Source organism: Balaenoptera borealis, assembly GCF_965194805.1.
Source record: "Balaenoptera borealis genome assembly, chromosome: 4".
Lineage (NCBI taxonomy): Eukaryota > Metazoa > Chordata > Mammalia > Artiodactyla > Balaenopteridae > Balaenoptera > Balaenoptera borealis.
This window is the reverse complement of record NC_138861.1, coordinates 116,817,835-116,836,571: the sequence shown is the minus strand read 5'-3', so window position 1 is coordinate 116,836,571 and position 18,737 is coordinate 116,817,835. Positions and strand designations below refer to the sequence as shown.

At 39.5% G+C, this 18,737-nt stretch overlaps 1 protein-coding gene across 1 annotated transcript in view; it reads right to left on the bottom strand.

Annotated features, from left to right (window-relative positions):
- Positions 1–17,819, bottom strand: part of ARHGEF38 (Rho guanine nucleotide exchange factor 38) — a 156,659-nt gene extending 138,840 nt beyond the window's left edge. The window contains exon 1 of the mRNA XM_082389157.1: positions 13,979–17,819. Coding sequence (XP_082245283.1) covers positions 13,979–14,174 — 196 coding nt within the window. The 5' untranslated portion in view covers positions 14,175–17,819. The remainder of the gene's footprint in view (positions 1–13,978) is intronic.
- Between the last annotated feature and the right edge of the window lie 918 nt (positions 17,820–18,737).

The following is an 18,737-nucleotide window of genomic DNA, read 5'->3' as shown; positions in this document are numbered from 1 at the left end:
AGCGATTTGGTCGCATTTTCAACCTCAACTTCTAGTTCTAATTGTCTTGCTATTTCTACCACCTCTGCAGTTCCTTCTTCTACTAAAGTCTTAAACCCCTCAAAGTCATCCATGAGGGCTGGAATTAACTCCTTCCAAAATCCTGTTAGTGTTGATATTTTGACTTCTTCCCATGAATCACAAATGTTCTTACTGGCATCTAGAAAGGTGAATCCTTTCCAGAAGGTTTTCCATTTACTTTGCCCAAATCCATCAGAGGAATTGCTATTGATGGCAGCTATAGCCTTATGAAATGTATTTCTTAAATAATAAGACTTGAAAGTCAAAATTATACCTTGATCCATGTGCTGCAGAATGAAAGTTATGTTAGCAGGCATGAAAACAACATCAATCTCATTGTACACCTCCATCCGAGCTCTTGGGTGACCAGGTGCCCTGTCAATGTGCAGTCATATTTTGAAAGAAATTTTTTTCTGAGCAATAGTTCTGAACAGTGGGCTTAAAATATTCAGTAAACCATGTTGTAAACAAATGTGCTGTCATCCAGGTTTTGCTGTTCCATTTATAGAACATAGGAAGAGTAAACTGAGCATCATTCTTAAAGACCCTGGGATTTTTGGAATGGTAAATGAGCACTGGTTTCAAGTTAAAGCTACCAGGTACATTAGCCCCTAACAAGAAAGTCAGCCTGTCCTTTGAAGCTTTGAAGTCAGGCACTGACTTCTCCTCTCTAGCTATGAAAGTCCTAGATGGCATCTTCTTCCAATAGAAGGCTGTTTCATCTGCATTGAAAATCTGTTGTTTAGTGTAGTCACCTTCATTAATTATCTTAGCTAGATCTTCTAGATAACTTGCTGCAGCTTCTACATCAGCACTTGCTGCTTCACCTTGCACTTTTCCTTAATCCTCATTAACCAAGCGCTGCTAGTTTCCAACTTTTCTTCTTCAGCTTCCTCACCTCTCTCAGCATTCACAGAATTGAAGAGAGTTAGGGCCTTGCTCTTGATTAGGCTTTGGCTTAAGGGAATGTTGTGGCTGTTTTGATCTTCTATCCAAACCACTACAACTTTCTCCATCTCAGCATTAAGGCTGTTTCACTTGCTTGTCATTCATGTGTTTACTGGAGTAGCACTTTTAATTTCCTTCAAAAACTTTTCCTTTGCATTCAAAACTTGGCTTACTGCTTGGTGTAAGAAGCCTAGTTTGTTTTGACATGCCTTCTTCACTAAGTGTAATCATTTCTAGCTTTTGATTTAACGTGAGAGATGTGTGACTCTTCCCTTCACTTGAACATTTAGAGGCCATTGTAAGGTTATTAACTGGCCTAAATTCAACATCCTTGTGTCTCAGGGATTAGGGAAGCCTGAGGAGAGGGAAAGAGACAGGGGAACAGGCTGTCGATGGAGCAATGAGAAAATACACAACATTTATAGATTGTTTGCCACCTAATATAGGTGCAGTTCCTGGCACTCTAAACAATTACAATAGTAACATCACAGCTCACCATAATAAATGAATACTGAAAAAGTATTATAATTTACTTTGTGAGAATTGCCAAAATGTGATACAGAGACACGAAGTGAGCAAATGCTATTGGAAAAAACGGCGCCAATAGACTAGCTTGACACAAGGTTGCCACAAAACTTCAATTTGTAAAAAATGGAATATCTGCAAAGAACAGTAAAGTGAAGCACAAGAAAATGTAGTATTCCTGTATAGTTAGTACACGTAATTGTGTAGTATATATACATATAGTACATCAAGTGAGTATATGAAAATGCTCTTCCTACACGATATAATCTGAGAGTAGGAAAAGTTATCAGGGTTTGAACACAGACATAAATATAGAGAAGAATATTTTGAAAATAAGATCAAATTGTGGTTTGAGTGTTTTGTTTGGTATGATTTTTTTGTTGTTGTTGTTAATTTGTACATACATATAAGAATGTATAGAAGAAAAGATACAGGACCTTAGCTTCTCTGGTAGGTTTATTCCAATCCAAAATCTGATTTGATTTATAATCCATTGAAAGAAAATTTTAACTATAATTATATGTTGATTAAACTCTCTGTGTGAAATGTCAAATACATAAAAATATTTCATTTGCAACTGCAATATACTGAAGCTTCAATTTTGTCAGAGAAGTATTGGCTTTGTTTTCCAAGAATTTATTGATTAAAAGAAATCTAATTTCACATTTTAATTTAATATTAAATTCTTTTACACAGAAGTGCTCAGAATAAAGAAGCAAACAGTCTATGAGATTATAATTGCATTATTTAAAAAAATGTTTCATTGTTTTGAATATTTTAAAAACAGTAGCACTGTTGTAACAGAATGTCCATTCTAAATGTCTGACTGGTGTGACATTAACAAACAAGTCAAACTCTAGAAGAGTATTTATTTTCAAGCACACTATTTCTATTTTTTGATGTATAGATTTTGCTAATAAAAAAAAGGAGGAAATAACTCAGAATCTTCACTTAGCCCAGAATGAAAATAATTTAATTTCTTTATCTAACTCTGGTTATAAAAATGTAAGATTACATTTCAAGAGATAACATATACATTCTCCAGGATGAGGTAAGCCTGATTTTTGTATGCCCTTGCTAATGAGAACAGAATTGTAAAGGGTGACCAAGAAAACACAATATGAAGAAGATAAATATGCAGTATGACAAAAATTAATAAATAATTCCCTTGTCTGAGTTAGATCCATAACCAGGAGCTGTGACCCTGAAGTCAGTGATTTGATTTGGACCTGGCTTCAAGGGAGCCCACTATGGGGAAGGGTCTCCTGTATCCATTCTGGATGTTCACTGCCCAACTGCCACACCATCCATTTATTGTTCATTAATTCATTCATTTACCCACTCATTTACATAACAAACAGGATTATTGAGTACAGGCCATCCTTTCCCTAGCTGCTGACGATACCAATGCTCCTGTCCTCGAGAAGTTCAGCCAAATGTAAGAGACATTGGCATGTGAATAACGAATATGAGAAATGTATACAGGATGGGACACTCAAATATATTTTGGGTGTAACAACAGAAAGATAGAATTGAAAAGGTAAATAGGCAGTTATAAAACAACCAAGATGAGGGAGAACACTCCAGGCTAAGGAAACAGCAGGTGTCAAGGCAAGACAATCCGAAGTAAAACTGTCCCTCAGGCCAGAGATGGAAAGATAGAGTCATGGTGTGAGACGCCTTATACCCATTTTAATGTTATAACATGGGGTCTCCAACTTTATTAATTTTTTTATTAATTTTTTTATTAATTTTTTTATCATGGTAAGATATACAGAACATAAAATTTACCATGTTAACTATCTTTAAGTGCACAATTCAGCTTTAAGTACATTCACATTGTTGTGCACCCATCACCACCATCCATCTCCAGAACTTTTACATCTTCCCAAACTGAAACTCTGGACCCATTAAACACTAACTCCCTACTCTCCTTTCCCCCCAGCCTCTGGCAACCACCATTCTACCTTTTGTCTCTATGTATTTGACTATTCCAGGCACCTCTTTTAAGTGGAATCATATAATACTTGTACTTTTGTGTCTAGCTTATTTCACTTAGCATCATGTCTTCAAGATTCATTCCTGTTGTAGCATGTGTCAAAATTTCATCCCAGACTGTTTTGTTCATGGGTCAGTTAAACTGTTTTGAGGAAGTACCTCCAATGCATGGGTAGTATTAATGTATCACATACATGATAAAGAATACACAAAATAGATATTTTCAAAGGCTAAGACTAAAAGATTAACTTATTTTTTTCTTTCATAATGAATTTTCTTGAAACCCCCCTCTGGGCTGCCTGTACCTCTGTTTGGACACTACTGCTAGAGAACATGGAAAAGCATTGCAGAATATTAAGCAGAGGAGCAATATAGTTTGACACTATGACCCAGTTTTCCATCAGACATTCTCCTCCTGCTGTGTGCTCTATAGTTAGTGAGGAAGGGCAGGTTTCAAAGACTAGATAATTCAAATCACTAGGTTTGTATTATTTTTTTTTAATTAATTAATTAATTAATTTATGGCTGTGTTGGGTCTTCGTTTCTGTGCGAGGGCTTTCTCTAGTTGCGGCAAGTGGGGGCCACTCTTCATCGCGGTGCACGGGCCTCTCACTATCACGGCCTCTCTTGTTGCGGAGCACAGGCTCCAGACGCGCAGGCTCAGCAATTGTGGCTCACGGGCCTAGTTGCTCCGCGGCATGTGGGATCCTCCAGACCAGGGCTCGAACCCGTGTCCCCTGCATTAGCAGGCAGATTCTCAACCACTGCACCACCAGGGAAGCCCTAGGTTTGTATTTTTAGAGTGGAATGTTCTAGTGAATCTAAGTGTACCCCTCATTCATTGTAATTGTATATCATTCTAACTTCATTCCACATAAAACGTTTTGTTGAAAAGCATAAAATAACACAGCTACTGGAAAGCACTTGCTGGTCACTGTTGATTTTAAGATTGCAGGTGAATGTGCTGGTAGAATTTAAGGGTATCTTGATGTTTTGGAGTATTGTTCAAAATTGTATCAAAGTAAGCCTATTCCTTAAAAACAAACCACAAAAGAGGTACTACTAAAATCTGGGGTTAGAACAACAGAGACTGCATAGTGGTTGAAAAAGCATGGACCTTGGAGTCAAGTAGACCTCAGTATAACTCTGACGTTACCGCTTACTAGTTACGTAACGCTGGGCAAGTGTCTACACCTCTTGTAACCTTAATTTTATTATCTATAAATATTTGACAATAACTTCTTAGCAAAGTTGTTAAGAGCATGAAATGATGTAATGTACCCACATGCCTAGTACAGATGCTAGTTGGTGTTAGTGTCATCTTTTTCAGCTATGAACCCCAGACAGGAAAACCAATTTTATTACCTTGTTCCATGCACTAGGACATGTTTAATCCCTCTTTCTGGAATGCCCTCTTCCCCCCAGAAAAAATCCAAACTGGATTTCAAGATTCAGATTTCAGTGTCTCTTATTTTGACATTTTAGAGGTCCAATTAAGCTCTTTCTCATCACAATTCCTATATGGTTTACTTGCGTCTCTAATATATTAATAACCACTAATTTCGGGTCAGTGCTGTGATAAGCTGACCAGTTTCCCTTCAGGAAAAAAAGGACTTATTGCCCTACTGCTGGGAGTGTCACCAGCAGACAGCTCCTTTTCAGGAATTATCTCAGATGAGAGCACCTCTCAGGTCATGCTCCCTTTCCAAGGTGGCCCCATCCAATAACCTGAAGGGTGATGATATAAGGGCCCAGGTTCTTCACAGCACTGTGACAAGTCCAAAGGATCATCTCATCTTCAGAACTTGCCTTAGAGTTGGCTAAGGCTTTCTCTGAGACCAGATCACAGCTCAACCTCTCTCTCTTTCTCCCGATCTTCTGCCTATCCCTTCTCTTCCCCAGGTGGTGATCATAAGAACATTCCCTAATAAACCTCCTGCACCCAAATTCCCACCTCAGAATCTGCAACCCAGGAACCCAAACTGCAGCCTTACCTCAGGCACTTATTGCTACAACTATTGGTTCACTGCCTGTCTCACTCCATAGGCTGGGTTCACTTCTGGTTACTTTAACATTCTCAGAATCTAGTTAATACCTGGTTGGTATTAACCAGGTATTAACTTGTTGGATAAATGCTTCTTGGATAAATTCATTAAAACTGAGATTTCATTTTCTTTGGCCAAGAAATTCTATTTTCTTGTTTAATTAAGTTTATTTATTTATATTCTCTATGTTTACAGAAAAAGAAGTTAGAGGAGTTAACTCACAAATTGACTCCAATTAAATAGTGGGGAAATGGGAATGACAGAATTGTAAAAGCCAATATACCAATGATACAGATCAATATAGTTATAATGAGTCATTGAATAGTTTTAAATCATTGAGTAAGTAGTCCTTGAGCTGAGCATCTACCATATACCAGGCACTGCTTAAGTGTTAAAATAAGACTAACTCTCTACTCCCAAGGAAAATTATGTTCAAGTGGAAGAGAGGGGCAAAATAGAATAGAACAGCATAATTCCAGAGAGCAACAGGTAGTATGAAGGTCACTGAAAGGGCTTAGAAAATACCATCCCAAAATATACCTCTCTGGCATGTTGATTACTTTGAACTGAAGGCAATTGAGAAGCAGCAGATTCAGGAAGGGCTCTCTGCCCTCCCTGTATCAGGAAGAGGAGGGAATTCTTATCACCAGAGATGGGGAGTTGACATCAAGATGAGTCTGTACAAACAGATCTTACTGAAATAACCCTTATATTCCATTAGTTTCCCCTGTATGTTTCCTGTTCACTTCCCCACAGTTTAATACCCTTAGCTCAAACCCCCTTTTCCTTTGTCTTGCCACATTTCCACAAGTTATCACTCTTTGTTAAAATGATATATAAGCCCCTGGGTCTAACTGCTTTGGGATTCTTCCTTCTTTCTGTGAAACCCTCTGTGCCATGTACAAATATTAACATCAAATGAAATGTGCATGCTTTTCCTCCTGTTTTCCTGTCTTTTGTGAGTTCTACTCACATGTCCCAGCCACAGAACCTAAGAGGAGAAAGGAAAAGTCTTTCCTCCCCTCCATCGCTGTAGGTAGAATGGTCAGGAAGGACTCTCCCAGGAGGTGAGCAGAGATCTCAGTGATGAGAATCCATATGTGCAGATATTTGGAAAAAATTTGGGGGTTGGGGGGAGGTAGGTAATAAAAGGCCAGGCATTAGGTACAAAACTGACTCTAAGTTTCAGGCAGCTAAATATATACGCTAAATTGCTTGTTTTTATCTGGAAAGGTGACATATTCTAATTCTTAAGAAGAGCCAAAGTTTTTCCTTGAATAAAACTGGATGGCACTGAGAGAAGTAAACAATGTCTTCATCAACTATTTCACAACAAAGACAGAAGCAGAAATCTGTGCCAACTTTTATAGTGACACTGGAGACCTAACATTAAAAAGCATTCAGGAAAGACAATTTCTGTGAGGGGTACAATGGCTCAGCGTGCTTAGAGCAGCAGCTAGATGACGTGACCTTTAGGTTTTCTTCTTTACGGAAGAGCTGGATGTCAGACAGTCAAGATTATATTTGCTCTCAAGGGCCTCAGTCCAGGTATCACAGAGTATTCATTTCTTCTCTAACTCATTAATCAAGAAAAGAATTGTTCAGAACAACCTGGGACAAAGGCTTTAATCATAACACTCTATTTTCCTGCTGCATTTAAGACTCACAATTTAGGCTGACTTCATAGAATTCTATTGAAATATCACCTACCTAGATAAAGAACTACTTGTTTCCAGTATATAATTCCATTCTTTTCATTTGCAAATGTATACACCACCATCACCATCACCCATTGCTATAAAATAGGGTTTTCAGTTTTGTGGATGCATGTTAAGTTTTATCGAGATACCAGTAAATGACAACAGGCATAAAATTAAGGAAATAGTGTCAAGATATCCAAGGAAGTGGGAAATGGAGATGATTAAGCTATTACAATAGGGCAGGTTTGCTTAACCTAACTTTGTAATTTTGTTTCCTGACAATTAAACCAAAAGATAGCATTTATTAAACAGCAACAACACACCAGCAGAGGCATGTCACAATAATGTCACGGAAAGAACGTGAATTCCAAAGTAAAAAATTTAGCAGGTCGAGTTTTATCATAGTAGCAGAGGAATGTCATCACATCACAAAACATGCATTGCAACCCTCAAAGTGCTTTGACTTCTCATTACTAATATACCCTACAGATAAAATACCTACTAAGTCAATGAATGAGATGCATTTAATTTTGCAAATATTTAAAACACCTATGATCAAATCCGAGCTCTACCATCTGAAGGAGTTTAGGACATGGCACCCCCAAATTTGTTACTTTGGTACATTGATCATTTTGAGCTGAAAGCACTTGAAAAGCAGCAAATGCAGGGAGAGGCTTTCTCTGCACTCCCTTATCTGCCTAGAGACAGATCCTCCAAAAGGAGCTCAACTGTCAACCACGGGACGTTGAGTCCCCTCACAGGACAGGAGACTAGAAGTGACACCATAGCCAGGCAGACTTTGTCACCAACTCTTATGTATCCCTGCGATTCTTCTAAGGGCCCATTCAACTTTCCTAAAATTATTTACTCTCCCCTAAGTGGCCTACATTTCTCCTCTCCTTCCCCTATTAAGATAGTATATAAGCTCTCGAATCCTAACCTTTTTTGAGTTATTCACTTCTTTTTTCCTGTGATGCTCCCCGGCATGTAATATTCAAAATGAATACCCTTGTATACTTTTTCTCCTGTTAAGCTGCCTATTGTTTGTTTAGTTCATAGGCCCAGCTATTGAATGTAGGAGGGTAGAGGGAAAGTCATTTCTCCTTTATATACCTAATTTTTCAACTACATAACCCCAACTGAAAAGGTGTTGGGATCAAATAACAATGTGTGAAAGCTCCTGGCTGACACGGCTTCTGGCGGATGACAGTCACGATGTCTTTCCTTCCCTCCACTTCCCTTCCTTTCCTCTTTCCACAACCTAGTATAAAAGGAAGGCTATATCCTGAACGTAGATAACAGTCATAAGTAGCCTCCTTTCTGGGCCTGGAGCAGGTGTATAAACGGAGGCTGCATACCTTATCTACATATTTAAAAGTTGTAAGTCAAGCTGGCAAACTGTTAAATAAAATATGTTATATCCTTCCATCTTGTTAAATATACCTTCATAACAATCTGGAAGGCCAAGTTCAAGATTAGATCTCTCAGGTCCCTCAGAGTTTCATGCCAAAATTTAGCAGGAGGCCCTGGGCACAATCCCGCTCCCCAGTCATGAGGCCTGTATCCCTACCCTTCCCTCCACCAGCTCCTCCACCCACAAAGGGCCTGGTAGGCATGGTGTGAACACCCCAGCATGATCGAGCTTCAGACACACCTCCATAACCAACTGGCCCTGGAGCCAAAGGGTGTGCCCACCAGCAACCACAGTCTGTCCTAAGGAGAAAGGGATTGGGAAGAGGTCCCAACAGGCCTTGGTGGCAGTGATTAGGGCCTGTTGAACAGAAAATTCCATGGTCCCAGATGCCCTGAACTTAGTCTAGAAATGAGGTTAAGAATCCCAGGCAGCCAGGAACCTTGGCCCCAAGGACTCCTCACCTGCTTGGGGGAGAGGGGGCCACAGGGGGCGCTCTAAATCTCCACCTGAAGCCAAGTCTTGCCTGGTGCTCAAGGTGATACTGCTGACAAGTTTAGCAATTCTTGCAATAATCCACCATCACCAGGAAATCAATACCCACAAAAATACTGAAGTTAATATGATTAGGGTATCAAGAAAAAGTAATTCTATAAAAAGGCCGTTTTCCCTTTTCCTGCATCAACAGAAGCAAAGATGAATGTAGCTTGAGTGCTTTTCTCTCACTCATCTTTTTCCCAACTATATCACTATTTTAAGGTTCACTTCTATCTGTGCTTAGCACATCTGAATTTTCTCTCTCCCTCTTCCTCTCCTTCCTTTCTTCCATTCACTCATCCCTCCCTCTTGATTTCTCATTTTGTGTTTTGATAAACCCATCATTTTTATGGACAAAAAATAGAATTAGAAGCTGTGTTTGCTACCTTTAAAAAAGTTATATCTAGAGGTACATCAGTTAAATATGGAAGGAATAAATTTTCCCATCACAATGTGGTAGTAGTGGAATAGCTCAAACTTTCTTGATTTCTGGGACTCACTTTATTTGATCCAATGTGTCCTCTAAAAACTGCAAAATACCTTTACTGGAAAAGAAAGAAAGTAAAATATCATGCTTCTTTTGGGTGTCTATGAATGCAATGAGAGAGGAGTTACTTAGCTTTAACATGGCCTTTACACTGTTAACAGTCACATTACTGATCCAAGTACTTCCCGTTTCACTAAAGGCAGGTAAAGGGGAAGGAGTTACTTTCTACAGTACTCAAAGAACAGGCAGGAACAAAAAGGACTCATAGCACCAGGGGAGAACCGTGCACGAACAGCTGGACAATTCCTTTTATTCCACCCTTCATTACCCCTTGAACAAAACTCACCAAATCTTCCAGTGTTAGCAGCTCATACTGCCCACTTACAGATTAGTTTGTATTCTTAAAAATCATTACAAATTAACTGTTCCCATAATCTGACCAAGTCTAACTTAGTCTTTGAGCCATTTGTCCTCATACTGCAAAATATCTTATTCAGTATAAAGTCCATGCAGGAGAGTGGTTCGTTTATTGTCACCATAGTGAGAACATTTCAGGATTTCATAAAAACAACCAATCAATCCTTTCATAATGAAAATGATATGATAGCCTTTGCAAAAAAGAAAACATCGCAGACCTAACATGAATTGGAGATGTGATTTTTTTGTTGTTGTGTTATCTGCAGCTGTGAGGACATTTAACCCACCCACTCTCACTCTTTCACCTGATACTAGCAAAAATATGCATTGGCCAAAAAATTAACCAGAAGCTTAGCGTGGCCATAGAGGATAAAAGTAACTGACCAACTATCTTAGTCGGTTTGGGCTGCTGTTACAAAAATACCATACACTGGGTGGCTTAAACAACAAACATTTGTTTTTCACAGTTTTTGCAGTTGAGAAGTCCAAGATCAAAGTTCAGGGTGCTGGTAAGGACCCCCTTCCTGGTGGACAGATGTCGGACTTTTTAAATCCTCACATGGCAGGGAGCAGAGAGAGGGAGCAAGATCCCTCGTGTCTCATTAGGGCACTAATCCTATTCATGTGTGCTGGGCACGATTCCAAGCGCAAAGATGGAACAGTTAACGAGAATGAAAGGGTGCCTTTCATGGGCTGGCGGGGGTGGGCGTGAGAGATGGGAGGGGAAATGGGTCGATAATAGACAATAAATAAGGAAACAACATAATTTCAGACAGAGATAAGCCCAGTGAAGACGTTAAAATACCCTTCTCTCCCCATTCTGCACCTCCACCCCATCCCCACTTATCTCTGAACGACAATGTTTTCTGACCACCTCTCCGCCCAATCCTGAATAGACCATTTCCTCCTGTGGATGCCCTGATCCCATGTCTACCTCTAGCCTGCACCTTTATTGTATTTGTTTACCTGTCTTATCTTTCCCTATGAGACTTCAGGCCCCTTTGGAGTAAAGGTCAGACACTTTTTCTTAATGATTTTGTAGTTCTTATTCCTGGCACATATTCTGTATTTTGCTCACCATATAACATATTCAATAAACGCCAATTAACTGAACGAACCTGTTGAAGGAATAAGGATGCCACTAACTGTAGCTCGCATTGAACTATTATTGTGCAACTTGAGGCTTAGTAGGAATGACTACATTGATGTGATCACAATCTTTTACAAAGATTTTATGATAATCTCATTAGAATCATGTTCTATTGTTTAATTTAGTAGCTCTCACCCCCGTACTATTTAAAAAATATTACAGCTTAGGATTCACTCTACTAAAGCGACGTAGGTCAGAAATTGAATGAAACAGATAAACTGTGTAGTTAAGAGGTGAGCCCAGGGACACCGAAGAACGATGTAACATTTCCCAGAACCCTAGAGAACTTGCTTCCAGAGACAGAACAGTAAATTGTATTACTCAGATAGCAACACAGCAACACTGAAGGACAACCAACTAAATAATTTGAGGCTGCTTTCCAGTATTGGAAAGCACACTGTGACCTCACGATGGCTTTGCTTTGGGGCCATCTGTCTGAGGGCTGTAACCAGCTCAGGTCTTTATTCAGTGCCTCCCAGGGAACTGCCAGTTCCAAGGTAGGCAGAGGAAAACCTCTTGGCATTGCAGAAACAAAGAACCTCTTAAGGTGATTTAGGACTCATCTGCATGATAATGGGTAGAGTATACATGAGAGAGTGCAAACCACAGAACTGATTGCTTCCAACATTAATGAGAAAATGCCTTCTATTGTTGCCAAACCAGTTACAGAAGAATCATACTAAAAGCTCTATTAGGCATTAGGTATCAGCCTTGGACTTTATTAAGAGTTACATCTTTAAAATGTTACTTATCAGGAGGCCAGCCTATCTTTACAGCTCTGATGTGCTCCTCTATGCTCCCTGATGATTTTTCTCCAGCACAGTCAGGTCTAGGACCATGGATTAACTCCTGCGTCTTTCCTTCCACCTTCAGAGACAGGATCCAACAGAGCACAGGAAAACCACAAATCCAGTAGAGTACATAAGAAGCCTGAAGCCTTCTGCAAAGTAACCAACAAATATCTACTGTATTCTGTGGCCGCAGACATTTTTTTTTTAAGCTATGTTTAGGAAGAGAACAGCAAAAAGTATTCCCCTTTTTATTTTACTAATGGAAAATCTGGATCAAAAAGATGCTGAATTAGTGAATCTCAGAAAGAAGAAACATGTTATTAGAGATAAAGCAGTAGGCTTTTCCTGAATTTCTTATTTGCGGTCTCTTCATCAAAAGACAGAAAAGAGTTGAAACAGATTAGTAGATTAGTAAATTTGGGCTAACACAAGGCAAGTCCTGTTCTAACATTATGGTACCCATCATTCCTAAAATTAAAAATAACTACTATTTATGGAGCACATGCCATGTGTCAGCCAATATTCTAGGTGTTTCATGTACTTATCTAATTTCATTCTCCCAATAACACTGTGTGGTAAGTATCATTATCCTATTTTCACAGATAGAGAAACTGAAGCTCAGAAATTTTAAGTGATTTGCTCAGTCTTATAGGTAGTAAATTGAAGAGCCAGGATTGGAAACCAAATATGCGTGACTTTAAAATTTGCATTTTTTCCAATTTATACATGGCCTTGAGAAAATTAATTTCAAAGCTCAAATAATACCCCTTCTCCATTAAAAAAAAAAAACAATCTTTAAGGACAAGACTTGACTTTGCATTTTAATCCTGAGCTATCAGGATTTTTTAAAAGCATTAACTCATAGTAGGAATCTTTAAAGATTTAATTTAAATGTATTTAACTTACTTAATTTAATTAATTTGCATCACTAAGTCCAAGCACATTTTTTGAGGAAAGAGACCTTCTAAGTACAAACTTGTCCCATTGGTCTCTCTAGCCTCATTGTAGTTTTTCAATCCGGAATGACAGCTCATGGTAGGATTATGAGAGCTTAAACACAGTGTGCCTCAAAGTGGGAGAGACAGGTTCTGGGGGATCACATAACAGGTGCTGCAGTGGCTACTTAAAACCTTGCACAGCCTCCACATCAAAATGATGTTTACTAGAACAAACGACCTTTGAGAGAAAGGGAGATGTAAAAGAGAGGGTGGATGGGAAGGGATAGCAATTCAGGGCCTGAAACAGGACATGTTATAATAACTGTGCCAATTATCTGACGACCATCACAAAATAAACTGCAGTTATTTCCTCAACAGTCATTCAGTCCAAGCGTGCTAAACATCTCACCATATTTGCATGTTATTCGATTCACTCTAAAGGAATGAACACCTATGTGATTTTCAAGAAATCCTATTATACTATCCGATGACTATAACATTCCTTATTTTCCCAGACATGATTGTAGTTTCAGGCCCCTTTTTAAGATAACCACAATCACAGTTCAGTACAATCACCTAGATAGATCTCCTGGTGTGAAATCTCACACCTGTCTGTTGAGATAAACTATCTTTTGTAGGTTTCTAAATCATTTGCTTTCTAGTGCTTCCCACGTCTTAAATTGGGTGCAGGAGGGAGAAGGAAAGAGGGATGTAGCAGGAAAAAAAAGACATGGCAATATTAAGAATAATTCAGAATTGGCTTTTTAACTATGGAAGGACATAATAAATTTCTCCTACAATTTGTGAATTACATTTACTTTCATTTTTCTTATTTTCTTACTTTCCTCCTTATAGAGGAAGGTAATGTTTGATTTTCTCCTCTGCCTTAAGTGCTTCCTTTGCAAGTGGAAGAGTAAGAGGAAAAGAGCTGGGAGTGCAGGAACCGGGGCCATGGGTTTCTTGTAGGTTACCTTGTAATTTCTGGTTGTACTCGGTCCTGTGAGACTGGCTCCTCGTCAAGGTACCAGAGTGGTCCCCAGGGACACTGCTCTCAACCACAGTGTCAGTCTTCCTTCTCTCCAGCATATAGAGCCTGGGCCTCGTGAAGGGCAGACTCTTTTTCCTGGTGCCCAGAGTTTCTTTCCCGGGGGCTCCTTTGGGCTCCATCGGAGGCACAGACCAGCTCTAGGGGCCAGCGGGCAATGGCTGGCTGCTAAAGGGCCTCAGGGTAAAGGTTAAAGCCACCAGCCTGAGGAGCTTAACTGCCCCCTTCTAAACAACCGGCTTCACTCCAGGGTTACCTAGCTGTGACTGCCACCTCCACGGAGTCCCAGGGCTCCACCCCTATGAGGTCATTCTTTTTTATACCTAGAAGCCAACAGGGGAAGCTGCCACCTGTTAACCTGAGAGGCCTGCCGCACCGAGCTAGGCAAAGCAGCACTGCGCTGCAACATGCTGCCGAAGCAAACAAAAATCCCATTGTGTGGGCCGAGGGCTGGGAGTCAGGGGAAAGGAAAGTGAACAAGGTGAGGCGGGAGGAGGGGAAGCGCGCGTGTGTGTTCCCTGCGGCTTATGGGTTTAGTGTGTGCCGCTGGGCGTGTACAGGTGCGCTGGGACACTGCGTTGCGGCTCTGCTGCCCCGAGCCAGACGGGGCTCGGCTGTGACACTCAGCTAGAGTCACCCACACGTGACCGCGGAGCTAGCGTGGAGCCATGAGAATTTGCATTTGCATGACAACAGTGGGGACAGAATCGTTTTTTAAGGATTACTGCGCGCCCTCAAAGTCATGCTTCCGCCTTTAAACACCGAACATTCAGAGATTATTTGCTAAAAAACATACTTGCCAAACCCTGATCCGCATTCCGGAGGAAACAAGGGTTTGCACTGGAGAGGGGTCCCGCGGCAGGCGCGAGAGGAGGGAAAGGCCTGGAGTCTTTCCGATTTCTTGCTCTCCACGAGCTGCCCTAGGCTGAAATTATTAGTCTTTTCAGTCCCAACCCCGTCCTTCTGGGTCCTGATCCTTGGGAAAATAAGCACTGGGCCAGGGTGTGACTTCTGTAAGATCTTTTCCCGACCCTTCCGCAGATGGAGTGCCCGAGAAAGACAGCTCACCTTGGGAAAATAAGCGGAGGGAAAATGTTTGAAACTGAGAAGGGACTCTAGACAGCAAAGGCCTGGGGGGCGGGGAGGAGGGTAGAAAGGCAAATAGTGATGGGCCTTTCATTAGTTTTTTTGAAGTTGTTTTTCCTCGTACTTACTGAGATTTCTCAAGGGGAGAATTCTCAGAAGCTCTGGGAATGTGCCAAGTGTTTTGTATGCCCTCGTTAAAGAAAAGAGAGACCCTGAGGAGGAAAATAGATTCTTTTTTATTGCAGTGGGACTGCCAAAATCTAGCTTTGTGCTGCCCATTCTGAATCATGGTTAACTCTTGTTAGACAAGGTTTACAAATGAGGAAAAAGAGGGAAAACCCATTTTTCCAACTCAGGATGTGTGGGCTGAATACAATTTGCATAATTATCTTAGAAGATAAATGACAAATCTTCACCCACTATAGAGACATCTATATATAGCTTGGCATATTGAATGGCTTGTATTTAATATAATTGATAGTCTCTTTTTTTTTCTTAAACAAACCCTCACAAATACATTTAATAAATGCTTTTCAAGGCACATTCTCTGCGAAGATGTAAAATCAGCTTTTTTGATTCACATTAAAAATGTCTCAATTGTATTCTAATATTATATATACATATATGTATGTGATATGTTTGTGTGTATTTGCCTGGTTACTCACAGACATATACTCTTAAATATAGTACTACTGCAAAATTGTGCAATTAAAAATACAGGACTTATGGGAAATATGGGGTTAGGGTTAGAGCACTCAAAAACTTTGTCAGTGATCCATTTTTTTTAAAAAGGTAAAAAACTTTAAAAAATGGTAGCACAGTTTTACATGTGATAAATGGTTAAGAAATACACAAATATTACAATAAATGTGGCACTTTGTGTTGAAGAAGCACTGAAGTTTGCTTGTGGAAGTGGGTATTAGAAGGGTTACAGCTTCTGAGTCATAATAAAATGATGGAAGAAGTGATATTTGAAATCAGATGGAAATGTACATCACCAGATGGGGATGGGTGTGGCTAGTCCCACAGGCCATGAACTGAAGTCGCTGGTAATCTTGAGGGGTGTTCACGTGTGAGTTTTGTGTCCTCCCCTGTAGCTCAGGGCACCTGGGTACAGTTTTCTGCATTCATCCAGTGTTTCAAGTAGATGAAATCACACATAAGCAAATGTGAAATTGTGTTATGCTCAAACAGTTCCCTAATATAACAGTTTTGTTGGAACAAACTTATGTTTTCAAAACAAGCATTATAGCAGAACTGACTGTAGTAGCTTTATTATATTTTAGAAACTTCATCAATTGAGAAGATACATAATATAGCTACCATGAATTCAGTAGTAAATATATTTTTCAATTTATTCACAATAGTTTCTATGTCAACTTTAAAAATAATAGATAAATTCTTTCAAAACCACCTTTTAATCAATCAGTGAATGGCACAGACCTCGTTAGTTGTTTTCTCAGTATTCATTCCTACCACCTCCCACTCCATGCCATTCCTGGCCAACAGACCCTTATTTTGTTCAGGGTAACATTAGGCTTGGCCAATCATAATGATAATTTTGTGTCCATTTTCTAGTCTCTGTTGTCACTAGAGGTGGCCATGTAACCCTAGTCCTGACGAATGAGACCTCAGTGGCGGTCTGCTAGAATGGGGGTAGGAGTTGATTCTGGGAAAGCTTTTGCTTCTCTAATAAAAGGTGTAGAAACAGCTGGCTTCAACCTTCCGCCTTTGTCCAAACTTGATCACAGGTGTAATGCATGGAGCAGTTGCAGCCACCTGTGTCCATAAGAAAAGACAGGAGAACCATGGGCTCTGATAACATTGAGCTACTGAACCAATATTAGTGACCATCCGCCTTTAGAGTTTTTGTTAAGAGGATAAAAAAGAACCTCCCGTCCTAAAGCCACTGTTAGTTGGAGTTCTTGTCAGTACATTTCTAAGGAATTCAACAGAGAGTGCTTGATATAAAATGAATTCACAGTTCTTTTGCTTATGTGTTTGACACTGTTCAAGCCAATGTGTTTAGAATCACCAGCATAAAACATGGTTTACCTTTGCTGCCAATAAAAACAGCTGGGTTAAAAAGATTTTGGGTGTTTTGTCACTGAAGCATTTTCTAGAATATGAATGAGACTGGAGGAACAAGGCTTCTAATTTGTCTGTTTTATATTTTATGACAGAGGTACAAAAGTATTTCCATTCAAGGATTTTATGTTACTTAATAAAATATTGATATTAAGACTCTTAAATTAATTTTACTGGGCATAAAGAGCAAGCAGTTCATGGCTCATTATTTTAAAAAATACTGGGTAGTGAATCCAAGACTCAGTTTTAATTTTGGCTAAATCAGCTTCATGACATTACAAGTGACCTAGTGTCTCTCAGTCCCAATTTCTTCATCTGCAAAAGGTAATAATGAGTTAGCCATTAGTGCTATTCACTGAATATGTTCACAGAGTGCTGCACTGCCCTGCACCCTTTCAACTTAGGTGTGGCCGTGTAAGTTGCTTTAGCCAAAGAAACTGATTTAAAGTGATGTGTGACCTAAATGAGGAGGAAATCCAAAAAAGAGGGAATATATGTATACGTATAGCCGATCCATTTTGCTGTGCAGTAGAAACTAACACAACATTGTAAAGCAACTGTACTCCAATAAAAATTTTTTTTAAAAGTGATATGTGTTACTTCTGGAAAAGTGTTAAGAACAGGTGTGTGATTTGCTACAGCCTTCTTTCCCTTGTCCATGGTGGCTGGCAAGATTCCAGGCAGCGGATGAGTCCTGGAAGGAGGATGATTTGGAGCAGGGCCCCAGTCACCCCATAATGGTTGTGTAGTTTGAGCATGAAAGACTTCTTTGCTCCTTTAAGCTACTGAGACTTGGGGCTGTATTTTTCTTTTTTTTACTACTTCAGCATAAGCCTAGACTATCCTTATTGATGTAGGGTGTAGAGTAAATGATTCATAAATCTTTTTCTGGTCTGGCATTATATGATTTCCAGATTCTAAGATCCAGTGCTATTAGGTTGTAAAACTCCTAATTCCAAAACAGAAATCACATCTCTTGAATATAGTCATAAATAAGTTGGACTGGAGGAAGGAAAAGAACTTACTAGTTTAAGTTAGGAACTTATTATAGGAGTCCAGGCAAGAAATGCTTGGACTAGGGTAGTGGTGGTAGAGATGGAGAAACGCTGATGGATTCAAATACATTTTAAAAGTTGAGCTGACAAAACTTGTATATAGTTGATTGAGGCTAATGGGTAAGAAGAGGAATGAAAGGTGAATTCCAGGTTTTAATAGTGACTAATTGAGAGGATAGTGGTGCTATATGCTAAAACAGGAAGAAAGAAGGACAAGAGGAAGAGGAAGTTTGGTGGGGTTGTCAAGAATTCCATTTAAGAATAGACTAAGTTTAAGATGGCTGTAAGATATTCAAGAGAAATGTCAGGTAGACTTTGGATTTGTAAATTTGGTGTCACTATTCAGATCTTAGATTAAAAATTGGGAGTCATCATAATATATATAATATTTAAAACCATGCATTGATGAGACCATTTAGGAAAAAAATATTTGCAGAAGAGAAGGACCAAAATCAA